The 21,940-nt window shown below is 39.9% G+C and overlaps 3 protein-coding genes and 1 long non-coding RNA gene across 5 annotated transcripts; 1 reads left to right on the top strand and 3 right to left on the bottom strand.

Moving 5' to 3' along the window:
* Nucleotides 1–537: 537 nt before the first annotated feature.
* On the top strand, nt 538–7,389 carry mcmdc2 (minichromosome maintenance domain containing 2). The gene is made up of 14 exons (XM_085418665.1): nt 538–674; nt 751–881; nt 965–1,024; nt 1,228–1,423; nt 1,516–1,638; nt 2,730–2,831; nt 3,918–4,046; nt 4,184–4,421; nt 5,038–5,243; nt 5,328–5,485; nt 5,823–6,002; nt 6,076–6,215; nt 6,618–6,727; nt 6,915–7,389. Exons 1-14 carry the CDS (start codon nt 578–580, stop codon nt 7,079–7,081), a joined length of 2,037 nt encoding a protein of 678 aa, XP_085274791.1. The 5' UTR covers nt 538–577; the 3' UTR covers nt 7,082–7,389.
* On the bottom strand, nt 6,801–10,421 carry LOC146662185 (uncharacterized). The gene is made up of 6 exons (XR_014913316.1): nt 10,319–10,421; nt 8,986–9,037; nt 8,696–8,762; nt 8,172–8,233; nt 7,464–7,526; nt 6,801–7,049 (listed from the first exon to the last, which is right to left on the bottom strand). It is a non-coding gene; the product is annotated as an uncharacterized LOC146662185 (long non-coding RNA).
* Nucleotides 10,422–12,055: 1,634 nt separating this feature from the next.
* Nucleotides 12,056–14,941, bottom strand: tcf24 (transcription factor 24). Of its 2 annotated transcripts, none has more exons than XM_085418663.1 (3): nt 13,669–14,941; nt 12,866–13,300; nt 12,056–12,615 (listed from the first exon to the last, which is right to left on the bottom strand). In XM_085418663.1, exons 2-3 carry the CDS (start codon nt 13,280–13,282, stop codon nt 12,505–12,507), a joined length of 528 nt encoding a protein of 175 aa, XP_085274789.1. In that variant the 5' UTR covers nt 13,283–13,300; nt 13,669–14,941; the 3' UTR covers nt 12,056–12,504. The 2 variants fall into 2 exon arrangements, with proteins under 2 accessions (XP_085274789.1, XP_085274790.1); XM_085418664.1 differs by having other exon boundaries at nt 13,754–14,941.
* Nucleotides 14,942–15,085: 144 nt separating this feature from the next.
* On the bottom strand, nt 15,086–20,680 carry ppp1r42 (protein phosphatase 1, regulatory subunit 42). The gene is made up of 8 exons (XM_085418662.1): nt 20,543–20,680; nt 19,620–19,842; nt 19,369–19,535; nt 19,144–19,282; nt 18,185–18,301; nt 16,490–16,607; nt 16,183–16,315; nt 15,086–15,400 (listed from the first exon to the last, which is right to left on the bottom strand). Exons 2-8 carry the CDS (start codon nt 19,749–19,751, stop codon nt 15,376–15,378), a joined length of 831 nt encoding a protein of 276 aa, XP_085274788.1. The 5' UTR covers nt 19,752–19,842; nt 20,543–20,680; the 3' UTR covers nt 15,086–15,375.
* Between the last annotated feature and the right edge of the window lie 1,260 nt (nt 20,681–21,940).

The following is a 21,940-nucleotide window of genomic DNA, read 5'->3' as shown; positions in this document are numbered from 1 at the left end:
CATAAGTTACCTTTCTATGTGATTTTTTTATTGAACTGTATGTGTTTATTTTTTCTGTTATTTGCATTAACAGTTTTTTTAAATTCAGAAATTCCACAATGCTTTTCTTTGTCTGGCAATTAAGTAGTCCTGTATTCCTGCACAACAATAAAAGAAAATTAAAAAAAAAAAAAAAAATCGGTTTGAAATGTTTGTGGATAAATTTAAGCCCAGCTCCCTTGTTTTAATAACATCTTCATTGAAGTATGCATAAAAGTGTGTATTTTAAATTTGCTATAAATTAATATTAAGCAATAACGTCAATTAGAAACCACTGAACTGACAAATTTTCGCATTATGGAAACCAATTTATGAAATTTTCTTAACAAAACAAGAAGTTCCATAATTTTCCTTAAAATATTTTCTTTATAGCCGGAAACCGAAACTATATATATTTTAGTTTTTCTGTATGTACAGTTATAAATTTTTTTTTAAAAAATTATTACGTCACATTTTGTTGAAGTTAGCTCCCCCCGCTGAACCCGGGCTAACCTCAACTAAACATTAAACGTCTTCATGATATAATTTGTTTTTAAAAATGGCTGACATTTTATCGCTGAAAGAATCGGTTTTGGTGTACTTAGACAGAAGCGGTGGTCTTAAGAAACTTTGCGAAAACTGCAAACATTTTAACGGTATGAGGTTCCGCTCCACGGCAGCCATGACAGCTAAAATCACCGAGTTTTTAACTTTGCTAACGGTCATTTTCAGGCACACAGCAGACCGAGGCGGTGTACAGGTTTTGTATAGGTGTTAATCCGGCCGATGTGCTGGAGCTGGATCCTGTACTGGGGGACTGTGTTCTCCATGACCCCCTGAAAGCCACGGCTTTGTTTCAGTCTGTAAGTGAAAACTGTGGGCAAAAATGAAACGTAGCTACACTTTTGCTGTCAGCTTAACTATATTTAACCAATTCCTCATTTAGGTTTGTTTCCTGGCTATAAAGACCCTTTCACTTATTGAAAAAATACACATGGAGAGTCAGGTAAACAACCGCTTCCCCTTTCACCGAAACAATACTGTGTTTTGTATAAATCCACAAGTGAAGGGCTCGTTTCCGTTTACTGTCCCAGTAAACAATGACTCCTAAAGGGAATGCAGCCCTCATTAATACACCTGGGCTTTTCCTAGTGTAATAAATCAGATGATGCCTCTGTCCTCTAACAATGTGTGTGTGTTTCTTTTGAGGTGAATGTTATTTTGAAGTTCACACACCTGCCTCCATTCCCCGAGTACACACTGGACCTTTCCAGTTTTCCTCGTTTATGTCGCCCTTTGAGGCCTGTCTCCATGGAGGGCCTGGTCATTTCCATGACAAGGGTCACAAAGTACACCCAGGGGGCGAGGTTCCTCTGCACTGATGATGACTGCCCCTGCTCTACAGGTACTGCAGTACATACACATACTCTGTGGTTTTTAAGTCAGACTAAGACAAATGCAGTATATAAATTCTCATTTCTGTGATGCTGCTTGTAGGTTTTCACCACATTCGAGTGCACGCACCCGGAGCAACAGAGTCAGCCACAGTGAGAAACGACTTCAGCTGCATGATGTGCAGCTCCCAATTGAAAGAGGATGTGAAGTTTAGAGTTTTAGGAGGTACTATTGATTCAGAATGCTGCAGTGCGTTGTAAGGTTTGATTTTAACATATTACTACTGCAAAAATATCAGGTCAACCCCTCATTTTTTTATGTTTTGCTTCCAGTGAGCCAGACATTCTTGTGATTTTTTTTTTTTTTTTTTTTTTTTGCTTGTGCTCTCTGAAGGTCTTTCAAAGATTTTCTTTGGACATTGGCTGCTTTTTCACTCAGTTTAAGGTCCATACTTGTATCTGTCCATTTTCATAGGAATGTTGTTTTGTTTGTTTTCTGTTTGTTAAATCACCTAACACTGAACTATAAATCATTCAAGTATATTGGGTCACGTCCTGTATACACATACAACAAAACTTGGTAATAAACCAATTTTAAATTTATCTTTACACACTATGTTACTGGCAGCCTTTTACAAAAACACAATTTTTATTCATTTTTTAAGTGAATCTATGAAAAATGCAGCAATAACACAGTTTGAAAGATATAAAATAGTATTTTTGCATCAACAAAATCAGCTGAAAACAGCCACAATAACACGGTGGAGGCTATGTCATGGTTTGGTGCTACATTTCAGCCAGTAGTGTTGGGGATCTTATCAAATTTAAGCAATTATAAATACTGAAAAGTTACATCGGACTTTATTCCACCATGCAGTGGCATCTGGAACCCATCTCACTGGCAGCTGTTTCATTCTTTAACATGGCAATGATCCCAAATAAACTGCCAGTCATAGATTGGTCTCTCCAGAACCTGGTCCTCAAAATGATTGAAGCAGTGTGGCATCATCTTGAGAGAAAATGGAACAGAAATGCAGCCATCATCCAAAGAAGCGCTTTGAATGTCCATCAGGAAGCCTGGAGAACTAATCCTGAAGACTACTTAAAGAAATGACAAGAAAGCTGCCTAAGAGATTCCAGGCTGTGATCTGTCTGGAATTATAAGAAATTTGTTGCTGCTTAATATGCTGTATTTCTAATGTATGCTTACCCATGTTTCAGTAAATCATTGTGCCTATTTCCCATTTTCCTTGCAATATATAAAGTGGCTCCAGACTTTTGCACAGTAATTATGTATGTGTGTTTTTTTGGGTATAGACAAGCAGCTGGTGGAGCTGATCCATGTCAAAGCACTGGATGTTCTAAGAGGCCACGAGCAAAGCTCAATGAGATACCAGTCTGTTACCCTGTTTCTCAGAGGTATGTCTACAGTCTGCAGTGTGCAACTGTTTTAGCAGCGTGAATAACGGAGAAGAAAACTCATAGCTTTTTTTGGGAGTGGTGAAGGCAGTGGCAGAAGATGAAAAATATGCACTAGCATGCATTACAATACATCATGATCACACTTAATAATACCCAAGAGCAGAAACACAATCCATTACCCAACGTTTACATCAGAGTAGCCTAATCCTAAAACAGACGATACAAATCATAACACCAACAGTACTGAGTGTGACGGCTCCTTCGTGAAGGTCAGCACTGATCTGCTGGTTCAAACAGGACTTTGTGCACCTTGGCTTTTTGATTCAGAGAACAGCTCCGTAACAAAAACATATCTTCGCTATAAAACATCTGAACCACGCAGCAGAAAACCAAATAGCTTGTTATTTGAAAAGACTAACGGTCATTTACCCCCACTCTGTAAGGTGATTAATCCTTTTTCCTTGGTTTTCATTTGTAAACTGAAGCATTTAAAATCAAACTGCACTGCAGATTAATATCCTCAAAATGCAAGTTTATTGTTTTGTTTGGAAAATAAGATCTTAATCCATTACTCTTGAGAAATGTGGTTATAATGGCTTATATTTACAGTCAAATGTATTGAGGTTTGCCATTAATTTTCTCTGGCTTGTTAAACGAGGTTCGCTTTGAAACACAAACTTGGTGGGGGAGAGTTCAAATAAATAGATTTTAGTGCAGCCGGCTGAGCACGGTGCCTCATGGTTGGATATTAAGTGTTTCTGTCCCCTCGAATAACATTGTCCCGCCAGCACCCCTGAGAGCTTAGCAAATCTCTGCAGCAGGATTAACATATTCTGTTGACCCAGTCCTGTGGAGGAATTCAATACAGCGAGCTCCCGTTACTAAACATATATGTTAATAAGTGCAAAGAACACTCATTAGCTGGCTGTGCAGTTCGCACACAGTGAAATCTTTGTTCTGAAGTCCTCACTCTGTTTCTCTTGGCAGTGGCTTGTAGGTGGCATGCATGTTTCTTTAGTAATCACCGGGCAGCCGAGAACAACTCCTTTGAGTGTTAATGCTTTGTTTCCCCATCTCATGTAGACGAGCTGTGTAACTCCATGAGAATCGGGCGATATTACCGGGTGTTGGGCATTCCTGCACATGTGCACCAGTGGCCCAACATTACCTGGAGTGTGGAGGCAAATAGTGTCCAGCCGTGGGAACCAGTGTGTAAGCCTGTGAATTATCTCCCATTAAAATTACAGAATGAATAGCAGATATATTAAATTTGTCTTCATACAGTGAAGTCTCAGGTTTTATATTTTTTAATTGTAGTAAAAGACCATCTTTTACAACTCAACTTACAGGTGACTGTAAAGTCAGCGCCCGCTTCCAGGAGCTGTTGAAGGGAACGGCCTCGTCTCCATGGAGGTTCTCCGCAATTGTAGCTCACTGCTTTGGGTTGGACGTGGCTCCTCTAGGCTTGTACGACACTCTGAAGCTGAGCTTGCTGCTTAGCTTGGTGCAGACCAGAATAGATGAAAAGGACACGTTTCACAACTTGGATCTTCTTGTTGTCACCACTGACACGCTTATACTCGACAGGTAAACAAATTTAAATGATCTGAATCCTGAAACCTACTGCGTCCTAAACAGGGATGTATACTTAGAACAAAAAGTAAGGAAATTTTGTGTTTGATCAATTATGTCTGTGTTGTAACAATGATTCTTGGCGATAAATCTTACACTGTTGGAAAGCCTGTTTATTTCCCCTTAAATGGTGCCACGTTTGTAAGGAAATGCATTTGTGGGTTGTGCCCATAAAAACTTGCCAAATCTTATCTGCCAATGCCAAACAGCTTTTTCTGCTATTTACTCTTGTTTGGTCTCGTTTATTGGACTGGAGGATTGAAGTCTTAAGAAAGAAGACATAATGGCAATTTAACAATTTGTTAATTAACAAACCACGACCTCAGTAACATGTGGAAGGACCATGAACAGCCACAACAGCCCTGGCACCTCCTCCTCATGCTGGGCACGAGCTTGGTCACACACCATCACACAGCAGTGTGTAACCACATGCTTGCGTTATGAGTGCTCAAGTAGAATAGAAAAGTGCTATTTAAGAACCAGTCCATTTACCTAAATGGACCCACTAGGTACCACACTTGTGATCAAATCGTCCTCGTTATCCATCCATCATCTTATCCTTTTGTGCTAGATTGATGACATACAGCTTGAGTTTGGCCTATCGTGGGATCAGGCATCAGGCCACGGGGGAGATGTTCGCATGCCTGTCCCGGGATGAACATGGGGCAGGTACTGCTAACATCCATGCTGGTTCTGTCCTGCTAGCCACTGGGGGTGTTTGCCTGTTGGGAGATCTGAGCTATTACAGAAAGGACAAGTTGGATTCCATTAAGTCAGGTAACGAATGTAAGTGCTGCAATAACCTTAAAAGGATGTCAGCTATAAAAATCATGAATCTTTTTTAAACAAAAATTTTTCCAGTTATGGAGACCCGCACACTATCAGTGTTCATCCCTGGAAAGAAATATGGTGAGGATGCAGACCAGCAGCTTTCCTTTCCAGTCCAGTGTAGCTTCTGGGCCGCCACAGACTCCTCCCGTCGATCTGGGAGGGCAGACTGTGGCGCACTGGGAGCAGCAGTGAGTTCAGTTCCATCAAGTTATTGTTGTATGAATGTGCTTTACTGGGTCTAAGTTTAGATTTATGTTTGTAACTTATTTTGCCTATTACACAGTTTTTAAAAAAAGGCCCCTTTCCTTCAGCTTAGATGCTGTTTGTTGGTGCTACAGGCAAAACAGGAAATTGAGACAATTTAGTGCTCTTGAAGGAAGTGCCCTGCCCAGGCAATTATACTTCACAGCAGAACCCTTGAGAATAATCAGTGCTTTGTGTTGCTCTTTTTGTAGGCAAGGGGTAAATAATGAAATGTAACCATTAAAATAAAGGTTTATTGACAGCTTTCTTTACTGTGAGCAGGAGATGGGTGCTGTACCAGCTCAGTTGGCAGATGCCTTTGGCCTTGTCATTGAGTGTAGAGACAGGGTTGGAGAGCAGGCCCTGCTTGCCCAGACTGTCCACACCCTCCAGCATGCAGTACAGTCTGGAAAACCCCATGACCCACCCTGCTGGGAGTTTTCCACTGAAGACTATCATGAGGTTAACAAACATGTTCTATTACTATTATATTATAAATTATGTTATATTGCTAATATACTATTATATTCTTCAGCTGGTGGCCCATGCACAAGGTTTGCAAGTGGAGCTCAGCCCTGCAGCAGAGAAAATAATCCATGGTTACTACATGGCGAGCCGTAGAGTGCGATCACAGGGTCAGGGTGTCAACATGTCTGTGGCCTCTATCAAGCTGCTGTAAGTGCTTTAATGGCTTTTTACATTCAATCTCTGCTTTCTGCATTTAAACTGCAGAGGTGAAAGTCTGCTGTAATGTCAACTTCATCCACCAGGTGGTGCAAGCCCACTCTATTGCTGCTTGTAGATGACCATTTTTCATGCAACTTTGACAAATGTTTACAAATCTTTCCCACTGTGGTGACACGTTTTATGTTCAGCTAAAACTATGAAAATAAATGTTCTCAGTGAGAAGGCCAAACAGGGCAGGCCACATTATACTGTCCATACACAGCCAGTCTTGATTTATCCATTTACATTTTAAATGTAACATTTTTATTGATTACTTGTCCTACAGTGTATTAGAAAGGTCTTACTGAATACAGAGGCAGACATTCACATTGTATATTCATTTTGTCACAGGATCTCTTTGGCTGAGGCCCATTGCAAGCTATGTCTCAGAACTCAAGTACTAGAGCAGGATGCTGTGATCGCTGTACTCCTTTGTGAAAGCTCAGTCTCACTCAAGCATGGTATTTATTTCATTTTTACACCTCATAACACTAAAAGGTAGATATTTAGCAATTTAATGACATTACTCGATGGTTCTGTTCATAAGCATGGTTCATTTTATTGATCAATATATAACACTCAAGATAATAAAGCATCAAACACCAATATAATATACAATATATTCAGGATTTTCTCTTCTTCATACAGGCGCCTCTGCTCTCATTATTCCACCCGATCCAGTGTTTCCTTGTGACCTGGGAGATGTAGATGGTTTGTGCAAGCGAGACGCTGCTCTGGATGAGCTCCATCAGCTTATCTTACGGTTCATCTACACCAACGCACCTGGAGCAGACACATACATTACAGAAGAGTGAAGCCTCTCTAGGTTGTTTAACAAAATGCAGGTAGGCAACACAAGATTAAACTCCTTTATTTTTACATTTCAAATCTGTACGCTGATCAAATACAACCAAACAAATAAATACGTGCTGAATGCAGATAAAAAGATGGATTACCCAAAATCTGAATCCAGTACATGTTTAAAAATATTGCATCCAAGATTAAATAACCAAAATACACTTAAGATATTTTTTCTTGCAGACAAATCCCCCCACCAATTGTGCATATCAAATAAAAAAAGAAAACAACTATCCATTTTTAAATTGTAAGCACGAAGGGGGGGGGGAAAAACTGAGCTCAATGTGGCATGTGCAGGTCTGAAAAACCAAAGTGACAGAGCTAGAACCTGTTACTTACCTTTCAATTGTGGCCACTCTGTGTACTCCCAAGTCATTCAAGTGTTTCCGAAACCTTGCACATCTAACAAATATACAGTATATAGTCAGTCAAATGAGAATAAATGATTTATGTGGGTTTAAAAGTAATTTTAAGTTCAGTTAGTCACATTCTCAGCAGCCCATTTTGGTCTGATGGGTAAACGGCGAAAAAGTGAACTCATCATTACAAGTTACATCAGCAGACATACCAGTGAAGTAAGCTGGCAATTTATGCCTCTTTTACACTAGTAACTACTCAGCTCAACTAGACTCTGTTTCAGACGCTTTCCATTACAATTGAGTCCTAAAATGTGCTTGCAGTCGTTATAGCAACGCATCTGAAAGTCCAGTAACGACATCTGTATGTGACAGAAACACCACAATGTTTGTTCCTATGAAGCCATTTCTGTCATTGCCAGGTTTCAAAAATGGAAGAAGTCACTTTCTTGACTTACTGAGTGACACTACTAACTGGCCAATTAGTGGTATTCTGTCTGTTGACGTCATATTTTTGGACTGGAAACCCGGCTGGGTAGGTACTAAAAATGTACCTGATCCCAGGTACTACCACGTAATGGAAACCCCTAAAATCCCAGTCTAGCCAAGGCGTGCCAAGTAGGTACTAGAGGAAAAGGGCTATTAGAATACCAGCTCCTGAATACACCAGTCTACTACTGGCTTTACTTACCAGGAAAGGCATGAAATCACTGCCAGTCACTGTGTAGCTCCATTACTGCTGCTGCTGTTTATCTGCAGAATTAACAATACACAGTGTAATTTTAGATACAGGTAATGTAGAAATAATAGGCTCAAAACTGAAGAATTTCAGAGGTCAACTGAAATCAGATTAACAAAAGAACAAAATTTCTAAATGGAAAGTAAATGCCAAGTTTGGCAAGATGAAATTTTCTGGCTATGTGTGAAACTATTACTGTATTAAATAAAAACTGGGGTAAACTATGTGACACAAAGGCTGCAGCTGGTAATTCAGTAGTCCCAAATCTCACCACTTAATTGTCTGATGGGTAAACGGCGAAAGAAGTGAACTCATCACTATTCCAGCTGCAGCTATAGAATAGCTGCCGCAAAGCAAATTAATATAACTTGTTGTTTGGGAATCCTTTTAACCACTGAATCAGTATGAGCAGACAAGATTTGCAACAATTACTGCAGTTACTCATTTTTCCATTTTACTGTTGTGAAACCACTAACCTGTCCTCAGGGAAAGGAGACAAAGGATTAGGCATCTCGTGCCTCTCCTGCAACCACAGCATGAGACCTGAAGCAAAATAAACCACTGACATGAACTTCCTGAAAATCTCTTCATACAAATCAAATATGAGGCTGTCTGATGTTATGCTGGCTATTCAGTTAGTCACAGTTTCACCATGTTATTGTCTGACGGGTAAACGGCAAAAATGTGATCTCATCACTATTCCAGCAGCTGGACTGAGCTACAGTTACACCAAAACTTAAATATGGTCAAATATTTCAGCTCTCACCTTAAAGGGTCAACACAGTGAAGACATCAGGTTATTTGCAGCAGCATAGCATCTGAAAAATAAAATAAAATAAAAAATGAGTTAGTTTAGTATGATCTTTTGGTTTTATTAAGGACCAGCCTAATAGTTCGCTCTAACTTTAAGTTTTTAAATCAAGTAGTTACTCCCTTTCAACAGAAATACACCCCAACCACCTCTCAAGATCAGTGAAAGTCTGTCACTGCATCTTTTCCAAACCTTGCAACTAATTGCTCTCAGGAGTGATGGGATATTGATTTTCAGCTTGAATAAGTAAAATGTACTGAAAGAAAAGCCAATACAGCGAGAACAGATGACTGATCACCTGAAGGTCAAAGGTTGCAAAATAACACAGCCCAGGAGCATGGCTAACACCGCATGTCTGAGAATGGGTTCAACAACAGGTCACGACCTCTGCCATGACCTTATGTCTTCATTGGGGCCTTGATGACTTTCCCCAGTAAACTAATGAGAGGTGGTAATTCCCTGACCAGCAGCTCTTCTGGTGACCCCTTGACAAGATTAGACGTAGCGTTCAGTAAGATGCTGAATGACAGTGAGTCCAGAAAAATGATTTATTACTTTACTTCAGGGATGAGACCTGTCTATTATAACGAGACATGCACACCAATGAACAAAGGTGGCGAAGGAAGACAAATCCCCAATATTACATTTGAGGTGCAAATGCAAACTTTTTAAATATGCTATCACTTGCTTTTAGGCAACCAAGAAACCAGAAGTAACCAGAAGTTTGTCTTTAAGCCCTTATACGACTCTTTAAACTTATAAAATTCCCCATCTTAATATCTAATACAAGTTCGCCATCATTTCAGCTTCGTTTTTAGTTTACGCAGGCATACATCCACAGATCTGCAAAATAATACTTCACGCCACGTGTTTCTTGTGAGCCTAACGTGTTCACATTTGTAAACTGGAACCAATGAGATCGTGGGACCGGGAGACGAGAAATAAAAATGTCTGCCACATGAAACGATTGTATTTTATTACCAACACACTAACGTGTTTTTGTAAGGACAGAGTTGGTGCAATGCTCAAAATCAGGAGCCAGATTAGCTTTACTATACAAATGGAATGAAACACCTTTTAGTGTTTTAACTATGATGAGAAACAGTAAAGCGAGGGGAGGAAAGCTACGCTGTACTCCTTTCACCCACGTGGCTGAGTAGCTAGCTAGCTTCATGCTACCGACTAATGGCCTGTTTCAAGAGCAAATTCATATTCATCTTGAAAACACGCTGACTGATGGTCCATTTTAAGCTATGCAAACGTACACAAGCGTGTCTCTATTGCTTACCTACGTGTTGAATCGCGAAGAAGTTAAATGTTGAGAAGAGCTGAAACGCCGCACTGCCTTCTGCAGCCATCTCCAGGGGAAGAGGAAGAGTTTCCGGTCCGACCTCCTGTTTCTACGCACCACGGCTGCGCAGTGCAGCATGCGAAGTGCACAGCGAAGCATTTTTTAAGCTTCTCTTTAACATCTAAAGTGCTCTTATTTATGCACTGTATTGCATAAAGTTTTAATAACAATGATGATGGCCTGTAAAGACATATACATATGTGGTGATTTTTGTTCAGTTGTCGTCATTCTATATTCTGACCGATGGTCATTCTGGGCATGCGCTCACGGGCCCATGTGTGGTAAAGGTGTGTGTGTGTGTGTGTGTGTGTGTGTGTGTGTGTGTGTGTGTGTGTGTGTGTGTGTGTGTGTGGTGGGGGGGGGGGGGGGGGGGCATCCAAGAGGCAAATGGAATAATAAATTAATTAATAAACAAACATACTAATACCAGCGCTGTATTCAGTTAAAAATAGATCTGAGAGAGAAAAGAGACAAAGCAAGTGTGTGTGTGTGTGTGTGTGTGTGTGTGTGTGTGTGCGTGTGTGTGTGTGTGTGTGTGTGTGTGTGTGTGTGTGTGTGTGTGTGTGTGTGTGCGCGCATCAAAACTTACATTAAATTTATTATTATTGGTAATTTTGCCATTTAATATAAGGTACTTTAGAGCTTTTAGTGAAGCTGTACAATCATGGCCACTTTTCGTTTTTTTTCAGGAAGGTACGATGCTCTGAATTTGGAACTACTTCTATGTACTTGTATATGAACGTTCCTGTGTAATATGTCTGATTACTGAAGAAGGAACAGAAGGCCGAGCATAAAACAAATGAATAAAAGTGAATTTAAAAACAAACAAACAAACAAACAAACACAAAAAACAAACAAAGAGGGGTATGTAACTTGATGATCTGGACATGTGACAGCAAAAAAATCAAATTAAATCAAAATGAATAAATAAATAAATAAAAAATATATCATAATTTCTGTTTCTATGCTCTTCTTTTATTTAATCCGCACTAGCTAAATTAGGGAAATATCGTCATTTGTTTCATTGTAGCCTAAAGGGATTTACACATACCTTTATCAATATTTTAAAAATTACATCATGAAATCCGATTAATCAGTCTAACAGAGTCACCAATAAAGATATTTTGAGTGAAGAAATTGGTATTATAACACTTATCATAACACTTTAATTCATAGTGAAGTATTAATATTTTAAATGTTAGTGATAAGAAAAATAATCAGAAATAAGAAAGCAGTCATCCCTTTTAAACTGTATGGATTGTAATTGTTTTTACTAACACTATAAATTATGCATTCATGTATCGTATTTTTTTATATTTTCTGATAAAATAATACCAATTATTATTGTTTACATAGACCTTTTAGCCAGTCGGATTTCTAAAATCAGCTGCAAGACAAGTTAAAACGTTTCTTTATATTTGAAATTTGTGTTATCTCCAAATTCTTAATCGAGCACCACAGATGGATTTGATTAAAACCTACAGCCACACAATTACAGTGACTGTTCAGAGACCACAAAAACCACAATCACTGTCCAGCAAATGCCATCAGTAATAATAATAATAATAATAATAATAATAATAATAATAATAATAATAATAATAATAATAATAATTGGAACACCTTTAAAATGTTTCGTTCAAACCTTGGAGACATATCTTCTTTCATTGTCAAGTAATTTATTCACAAACACATTTACACCCATGCATGTAAAAAATAAGGAGGAACATGAGACTCGGAGCCTGCATTGTGGGCTCCCTGACAGACCACTTCACATGACAGATGTTAAGTTATTCACACATGCATTTAGTGCAAATGTCTCAGCTGAAAGTGCACACTCAAGCATGACGGGCTCGTTGCCCCGAGGAGTCTCTGTAAATATACCTGGGACGTGTGTGGAGCTGCACAATGCAGGCAGGATTAGTCGAAATAACACACAGAAATATAATGTATGCTTTCTCAAAATTTATACAATAAAATTCACGTAATATATTAATTTACAAGGTCTTCCTAATTTGCGGTGCTTTAGTGGGAGCTATTCTACAATCATGTGCCGCTTCGGAAGTAAAGCATGAACTCATGCACAAAACGAAGCTGTTCGGTACAAATGAATTAAGCCTATTTTACTGGGAGGTGGACGACGATGGGCCTTGATCCTCTGACTCTGAAGGACTTGAAGTGTTTAGGAATTGCCCGGTTGCTCCAACGTACAGCCTGGATCGCATTGGCCATTTCTGTAGGGGGAAAACAGAAACTAATAAATCGAAATATTTAAATTGGTAAAATAATTTCTAAAAGCAGAGCTCGGTGGTGTGACAGGATTTTCTGCATCTATAGGATAAAGGCTGTGCTAACTTCTTATATTTTAAAAAGTGAGAAATTTCTAACAGAACATGATCACCAAAATAATTTTAGAATAAAACAATTAATGAAGAATTGAAAACAAAACTAGATCTCTAGTGATTAATGCTTATTAACACTGACCTTCACCGGGTGCAGGTAGCCTTCGCCTTTCAGTGAGTGTAACGCCTCTGTTTGTTTCGTGCCCTCTCCTTCCTCTGTGCCTTCTTCCTGCAGAGTTCGAGTCAGATGGGCAATATAGGTGGTGGCCAGTATCAGCACGTCGAGTTTGGACAGCTTGGTGTCCGGCGGCACTGACGGCAAAGTCCTTTGAAGCTCCAGGAAGGCGTTCCTCAGCGTCTGTACCCGGCTCCTCTCCCTCGCCGCATTCGCTGCTGCCGGGCGTCCGATCCCGCCGCTCTGGAGCACTCTGGCCCGGTGGAGCTCCTGACGACGACCGTCTGGACTCGGGCTGGAGCTCGGGCTGGATCCTGGACTGTCATCCACCACTGCTCCGGAGCAATTACCGCTGTCCATTCGGAGCGTCTGTCTTCCAACCATCGGGGTGCACTTACTGACCTGGATGAAGAGGTTTTAGGTTAGCCTATACCTGCCCACTGTAGCTGCACATTTTATTTGAACTCTAGCTGTAACTTTCAGCCATTTTACAGACAAATTTGAATATTTAATTGAGTCCGCTGTTCTGTAGCAAATGTTCTAATTTGAACTTAAACATTTATACTTATCTACACTATTAAAGTTGCTGCCTTTTGCATTTATTTATATCCATAAGTTAAGTTCTGTGATTAAATGTCAAACTGTATGATGCTGCAAATAAAACAGGAAACACACTTCAAGTCTAAAAAAATCTTTCAGCATCAAAGAAAAACAAAACAACAAAAAAGAAACCTAATCCAAATAACTGACAGCTGTCCAGTTGCACTGACATAAATTTATGCTCAGTAGATTTCCAAACCAAGTCTTTCCCGGCATGAGAGCTTTATCTGTTCGGTAGTCTGATGGGGAGTTTACCTCTGGTACTTCTCAACGGCTCTGCCTCAAAAAACGACATGAAGGCAACCCAAAGAAGACGTCGTTAGGTCGGAGAATTTGCTCGCCAATGTAGAAGAGGTCCCTTTCAAAGTCCAGTTTATCCTTATAAAGTATGCTGGAACGCTGCGCCGCAGTCCCCGTGTACGCACATCCAACACTTCACCTGTGTGCGTAAGTCTCGGGAGCCCTTAATTTATTGGATACACAAAGCGGCGGACAAGTATTTCACTCCGACATAATTAATCTTTCGACCCATAACACCCGCTCGCAGCGGAGAAAAGGCTGCTCTTTCCCCCTTCCCAACTTATTTCTGTCTGGGGGCAGCAGAGGCTCGTTTTCAACGCCAGAGGCAGGGCTCTCTTTTGCTTCAACTCCGATATGTGCAGGCCGTATCCCACTCTAATTGGCTGCGAACTTGACACTGTATTTTCTTCATAAGCCTATCACCAAAAAAAAGAAAAGAAAAAAAAAGTGGCATTGGGGAGAAGTTTGGTCACAATTACCTCAAATATGCTCCTTAAGGTCAGAAACAAAAGGCTGGTCTACCAAAACACTATTTGCAATAGACCATGAAGCCAAACTGACAAGGGTAAGGTGATATGCAAAACATGTGACGAATTGCCAGAGTGTCTTGAATTGCAAACTCATTGGAACAGCTAATAAATAAACTCCAGCACTGCAATCAACAGGCAGGCGTTGAGGAAATTCTTGTGAGACTCATAAATTAATCACTCTGATTTTCAGGGCTCCAAACAGAGATGTCGGCAAATTAATGAAAGGAATTATTCATAATATGTGTATCCTCAGAGTGTTCTTAATAAACATTGTTTTTGTAAGGATGGGGTAACAGTATTGCTTCGGGCCACTAATTATAAGGAGAAGTAAGGGAAGGTTAAGTAAGCTTGTTTCCCTAATTATCCCGCATCTTTCAGGGTTACGCACCCACGTGGCTCCCCAAAAACTCAAAGTAACGACGATGAGACCAAATATGTCCGCGTTGTGGCTTTATATGTTATAAAAGAGGACGGAATCATTTATCACGGCTGTTTAAATAGAAGCACACGCTGTTAGTTTTGGATAATGTAAAGACTTGTAATAATAAAGCAGAGCGATCATTTAGATTGTGCCACTCTGGATCTCCATGTTCACTTATTTGCTGACATGCATTTAGAAGAAAAATGACATCACAGGAAATGCATTGCAACTAGCAGTTTGGGTTTGGACAAATTATTTAAATCATCAGACACCCCCCCCCCCCCCCCCCCCCCACTCACACAAAGCAATTATCAATAAAACAGCTGTAAAAAAAAGCATTAAATAAGTGTCTTTATTTTTTCCCCACAATGGTTATTAATTTTAGTTACTTATTATTTCAATATAATGAAATCACTTTAGAATATGCTGTAAAAACATGCCATAGGTGAAGGAAGCTGCAGTGACTCTGAGTTCCCTGCAGTTTTGCAGATATAATAATCAAGATGGATAAACAAGGCACAAGCACGGTTAGTCGTGGGTGAAGATTTTGGTGCACTTGTAGGTTTGTCTTAAAGCAACCACATGACTGCAGACAGCTGATGAGACAGCTAAAAGATCAAGGGTATTTACAGAAACTGGAATTTTTCTGCCCTGGAAGATAAGAGAGAGAGAGAGAGAAAAAAAATCAAATGCTGACAAATAAATATTATCTCTATAATTGTTTTATGGCTAAACTGAAATGTCTTTAATCTTATGTAAAATCAGTAAAACTGATGGTTCCTTTCAGGTTTTCAAGAAAAAAAGATAGGAAGGAGAATGAAGCAAAACTAACTGACTCTTACAATAAAATATGAATTTCTCTAGCAATGTTCACTTTTTTTGGAGGCAGGGGGGGACTTTAAGAATTGGGGTCAGCCTACCATCAGCAGTTATTACTTATGATTTGGATTCAGTCTGCAGTTAAATAATTTAGTAAGTCATGACATAGATGTGCTGAATGTAGGCTTTTTTAAACTGTGATACTGGACCTGAGAGACTGCTGTGGCTTCCACCTCTGCATGTTAGCGTGGCTGTGACCAGGCTGCAGATCCTGACCCATGTTAAATTCATCTGAAATATAAACAAAGCCAAGTACTGCTACTACTACTGAAATTTGCATGGGTGTGAAGTCACCCAGCGGCCTTATGAACTTATGTAAAACTCAATTCAGACTTTTTTGTGATTTTCACATTAATCTAAAAACTGATAGTATGGTTTTCCAGTATTGTTATACATATTAGCAGATCCACAGTAGCCTTACTAAAGCAAAGAAGTGACTTAATGGACCATGCAAAGACGAAAGGGAGAATTAAATAGCAAAAACAGGAGGGAAAAATGACTGTAAACAAGGTTGGTGGATTTTTTAAAAAAAATGTACAAATAAAGTAACTTACTTGTTAGAGAATAAGGGATGAGTGCTCCAGACATCATGCTTATTATTTTTTTTCTTCTTGGCCTCCCTGGATGCTTTCCAGTTAATAAGAAACTCTCTGGTTAAGTCATTAATCTCCCTTCCATCAAGAGCCTCTATAAGAAATGTTTTAACCAAACAAACATTGAAAATAAAAACATAAAATGAACTATTGTGAATGTTTTGATTTTATCCTTAAGAGTGTTTCCTAAATTTAAGTCACAGCAAAATAATGAAAGCGTATTTTCAAATTAGAAGTGAACTGAGCAAACAAATGATTATTATTTTACCGAGGCTTGTGCACACGGTTATCAGGCGGTCTCTGTACTTTGGTTTTTTACACACAGGATTTCCACTCAAATCCATTAGAAACAGCTGAGGCCAGTGGCTGAACACATCTTCTAGCTCCTGAAAATAAACACAGAGCAGGAAATCTGCTATAATCTGTTGTGTCTGAATCCCTAATTATTCTACTGGAAACACTGTGTCTCTAAGGTTATTGTCTACACATCAAACAATAGCCCAGTTTGTTTAAAACAGATATAATGCAATCTTATGATTGCTATACAGATGATCATAGGGAAAAAAAGAAAGGTGTGAGTGAATGGTAATATGAAGTATAAGGGCCAATAGAAAGTGCATAAACAACACATCAGTCTGTTTTAATAAACAGTGTCGCCGGTGTCATGTAACTACAAGTTTTCTCCTGGGGCAGTGTGAGGCTGGCTCCTCCAGCGAGTAGCCTGCAGTTGTATGTTTATCTAAAGGCACATTAATCCAAGCCTGGAAATATGAATACTCTCTGGACACGCTCTGATTGTTCATTGCCTTCCTGTCTTGGCCAAAGCGCTTCCACTTTTCCAGCTTGAGCCGCAATCAGTTCAGAGGGGGACCCCTGAGCACCACGCGCTCCCAGGCTTTGATAAATGATCGTGTCAGGGCCGTCACTCAGAAGGCCCTCACTGAAGAGGAGCCCAGCGCCAAATTGCCCCCCACGCGGGGCGTGGAGAACAGCAGAGGCTGAATGCTCACTGAGCTTGGCCGGCTCTCTCACTTCCACTAATGATGGGCCAGTTATGAACCTGTATTTGACCAGAGCTTCGATTCCCCCTGTCCTCTCTGCCCCGCGCACAGCTAACTGCCTCAGAAGATGCTCCCCATTTGTCACCCGGGCTGACCGCCTGTCATAATCTATTTTAAAAATCCATAATGTTTCCTCTGGACTCTGACCAAATGGTGCAGAAGAAAAAATTGATCCTTTGGAGGGCTGTCTTTGCGCAATCGATAGTGGCAGACGGGTTGTATAAATTATAGGAGACATCTGTTAAAAAAAATGACACGTGTACAACAATTACCTGCATCAACGATCTCCAAAGAAAGTCTTCTGTTTTAAGAAGGTAGTAAAGTCAACTACAAAGTGCTTTCATTGCGTCATCCTGCTATTAAATGCCAATAAGAAGCAAGAATTACACCCTTTCAAATAAAGCCATCAACTTTTTCAGTTAACAGATGAGTTTAAACAGAGATATCATTGCCATCATAGCGTCAGGGAGTCTAATAAATCTCATAAAGTGATACAGCGGGGGTTTGCGACATCAAATAGACGATTCCAAGGCAGAGAGGGAAAATCAACCTTCCAAGGAACGGGAGAAACTTGTGCTTGTTTGAAGCTGTCAGCGAGAAAATTCTCGGGGGAATGGTTCGCTGATTTGTTGAATAATTCTGACCCTGTGCGAGTCGTGGAGACTGGGAAGCTCTGGCGGGATTTGCAGGATTTAGTTCCTTACAACCCCGCTATCCATATCATTTCACACATCAGTGCAGAAAGCCATGGAACAATGTTAATGCTGACCTGATCAGGCATGCATAGTTGCTGTGAAGGGGTAGTATTTACTTTGACTTCACGTGCACTCACTTTCTAATTGAGTCACACTGCAGCAGGAGCCTTGAATGACATCAAGTAAGTCCTGAAAACGTATATTTACCTCAATACTGCACAGCTTATTGTCTGCAGCAGAAAAATGCTGGAGCTCCTTCAGCACCGCCAGGTCTCTGATATCATCGATGTTGTTGTTATTAATATTCAGGACACACAGAGATTCCTGAACAAAGAATTTACAGAATTCATATTAATGTAAAGAAAATAGTTCATGTTACAGTCAGTACAATGACAGACTACTACAAACAGATCCTAGACTATAACGTATATATGAAACATATTTTTTATGGTCAAATCAACTTGATATTAAACTACAGGTATTCAAATATGCAACGCAACTTCCAAAGAAAAGACAAAAATCATTTGCACCCACCCAAGGAAAATATCTGCAATACCATATATCAGAGCTTAAAGGAAGCAGTACTAGTTGGTCCAAACTACATTTACTTTTATCTCTTTATTCACTTGTAAGCACTCTTAAGCATGTGGATATGTTGTCTTTACATATATATATGTGTGTGGTGCAGTTGCAAAATGTTCACCCTGGTTAGAAGTTTCACAATGGCTCATTTATAAAGCGCTGGAACTCTTTAAATTTGCACAGCAATTTCTTTAATTTATCTAAACAAACCAGAAGCTGAGACTTCTGGTGTGTTTATCCATAGCATGGGCAGTAAACGAAGCAAACAGACTCAACTGATTTGTCAGACCAGAGGGAGCAACAGAGATCTCTTTGACATCATCAAACCCTGCACAATATTGCTCTTACACGGATCAGGGGAAATCTCAGATCTCTCTTTCACTGGATGTGATAACCTACACATGGGTTGACAGCTCACACACATCTTTGTGCATGAAAAGGGAATGTCAGACCTTCGTCTGGTCTTTCGATAGCTTAAAAACGTATAATGAATCAACCAAGGATAACTTAAGTTATTTGGAAGTGTGGGAGATGTTTTGTTCTGATACTATTAGTGAGCCGAACAGAGTAAAAATAGGTCATACAGCGAGGGAGTCGAGAGTCCTGGGGTCAAAGAGCAACTTTTCCCCCGGTGTCAGTCTTTGATTCTCCACATGAAGCTCTTTGAGCTGATGGAGCTGCTCTAAGCCCTCCACCACAGCAATTCTGTTCCCCCCGAGATACCTGCAGAGCAGCGAAAATAACATACATGTTCAAACACACACCTCCCACTTCATATATTTATCACCAATCAGTTGAACTTTACTCACAGTTTAGAGAGGTTCTGCAGATTGTGCAGATTGTCTATATGGGTTATGCTGTTGTTCTGCATATAGAGATGCGTGAGGTTGGAGGCAAAGCTGAGGTTGCCAATGTAAGTGATGTTATTATCATACAGGTAAAGAACGGTGAGGTTTGTACACATTGAAAGATCTCCCTTGAAAATCAAGAAAATTAGGCATTAAAATTAGTAAATTGAAAAAACAGAATTAAAGAAGTGTTAAAGATGCTGGTTACTTACAATATCTTCAATATTCTTGTTAGAAAAGTGGAGGTGGGTGAGTGTCTTGAGGTACTCTGGGAAGGAGAGGCCCCTTTTCTTTTTGAAGTGCTTTCTAGACTTAGCAATCAGATCTACGGTCAGATGTACCATGTTGGCTTGTCACAATCTCGGCTTCAGAGAGGATCCCTTTCAGCTTCAGCCAAGCATTCAGCCCACAGCAGTGACTATGGGTTGGCTGTGTCTAAAACATATAAATATTTCCTCTGAATATTTGCTGACAGAAAAGTATTCTTTTTACATTTGTAATAACCTTGTACAGAAATTTCAATGGTCTAAAACCTAATCACGTCATGGTTTGAAATAACTAATGGAAAATTATATGATTTTAGGTGACCACTGTGTTTTTATATAAGGCTTGTGTACTAAAATGACCTGACCGTGAGGTATACAATTATACTTTTTGAGTTTAATTTCCTCAGGTATTAAGCTTAGGTTGTATTAAGTATACAACTGTGTACGCGTGTAGTTAAAAGATAGTGTTGGGGAGAGGAGAGCAGAGTGATGTGACAGCAGGTCTCATCCACGCTTGATCTCAAGGCTTCAGGTCGGTGGTGTAAGGAAAACTAGACACTGATCGATAACTGAACTCAAACACTCCTGGGCCTGGGGTTTTCAGGGACGGCGGTTTGTCACTGTCAAAGAAAATCCACGCTTATAGCAGTGCATACGGGCAGGGAGTAACATACTGAAGTGGATAAACTCCAAAGCAACAGTGAAAGGAAGGAATCGGGTCCTTTTTATGTTGTGTAGCTTCGCTAGCACAACAAATATAGCCCCAATATTAGCCTCTTAACTACATCTAACACGAAGTTCTACGTTTCCGCTAAATATTCTTCAGGTGTAAAAATCAAATATATAAATAGTTAACTGCATTCTCCTACCTTTCAACGCCGGCAAGGGGGTTTAAAACGTATGTTATAGCTACACAGTTTTCAAGCGTGTTGGGCTTTTTTGTTTGAGATCGTGAACATGGTTTCTATGGAAACAACGGAAGTAGCGTCCGCGAGACACAACAGAATTCCACGGGTCACTGAAATTGGCGCAACACCAGCGAAGCGGAAGTAGGCTATTAAGTAGCTAACTGGGGGACTAGTGTACTGAAAAGTCCCGAACAGCTAACATGATAGTAAAACTTCCAGATTGAAAAAAGCTTTTTTATGTTTTTATTTTAGGGGAAAGTCGGTAAACTTTAAATTTTGTCATGACCTGGGTTTCCTTTGAAGGAGTGACTTGCCTCTGCTTATGCAGCAGCCCTTGGTGGGGAGGAAGCGGGATCAATCATTCTCACAGCAAAACTGCTCTTTCCATCTCCTGATTAGTGTGGTCATTAGATCTATGCCGCCTATTGGACAACAGCAGGCTTTTAACTATCTGTCAAAGCAGTGCCATATACATTAAAACGCTTCTTAAATCATTTTATTTTACGATGTTTCTTTTTCACAGTCATGCAAGCAGAAACCTTTTTGTACTAACGGGAACATACTTCAGAATTAGAAATCTGTTGAAAAGGATCGTTTAATTTTTTTTGGCTGCCCACAATTTGACTTGATTAGAATTTACATAAATGTTCTTATTGCAGCTTTAGTCATGCATACAAATGTCCATCTGGTGATAATCACAATATTTACATATCCAACAAGTTCAACATGTTTCTTAAATCATGAAAGACCAAACATGAGGTTAATCTATTTTAGAAGTGCATATTTTAAATACCTCCTCAGCACTGACAGTCAGACATGTAATACATTTAAATATTTGGCGAAAATACAAACTAGTCAATAGACTGACTGCAAAAACCTTACTCAATGATTTCATATTCCTAAACTTCATGAAATCTAATCTAATAAGTTCCATCTTCGTAAACCAGTACACCAAAAGTTCTCAGTTTTAAGACACGGGTTAAATCATGGTTAAGTAAAATCATTATAGCAAGTGGTGCCAAAGCTCATGCTTATGAGAAAAAACAGGCACCTCCACTCTCCCACTGGGATTCTCTCCTCTGCAATACATGACATCAAAAATATACATGTAGCCATTACAATACCATAGAAAAAGACATCACACAACCCCAGGCCAAAGGAACAGGAAAAAAAAAAAGGGAAAAGAAAGAAAGGCAGACTCGGCGAGTGTCTGCTTCGATGGAGAGCAGGCGCGTCGGGTGAATGGACCCCAGTGTGCACGGCTTCTGTTTCTGCCCTGCATCACTGCCACACCACAACCTGACGAGCTGGCCGCTCTGCCACAGCGTACCACCGAGGGCCAAACTGTGCTGGGAGCAA

Source organism: Rhamphochromis longiceps, linkage group LG9 (assembly GCF_057381845.1).
Source record: "Rhamphochromis longiceps isolate RC_006_pf linkage group LG9, R_longiceps_female_GT1.1, whole genome shotgun sequence".
Taxonomy (NCBI): Eukaryota; Metazoa; Chordata; class Actinopteri; order Cichliformes; family Cichlidae; genus Rhamphochromis; species Rhamphochromis longiceps.
Note: the sequence above shows the minus strand (reverse complement) of the source record. Positions and strands in the feature narration are given on the sequence as shown.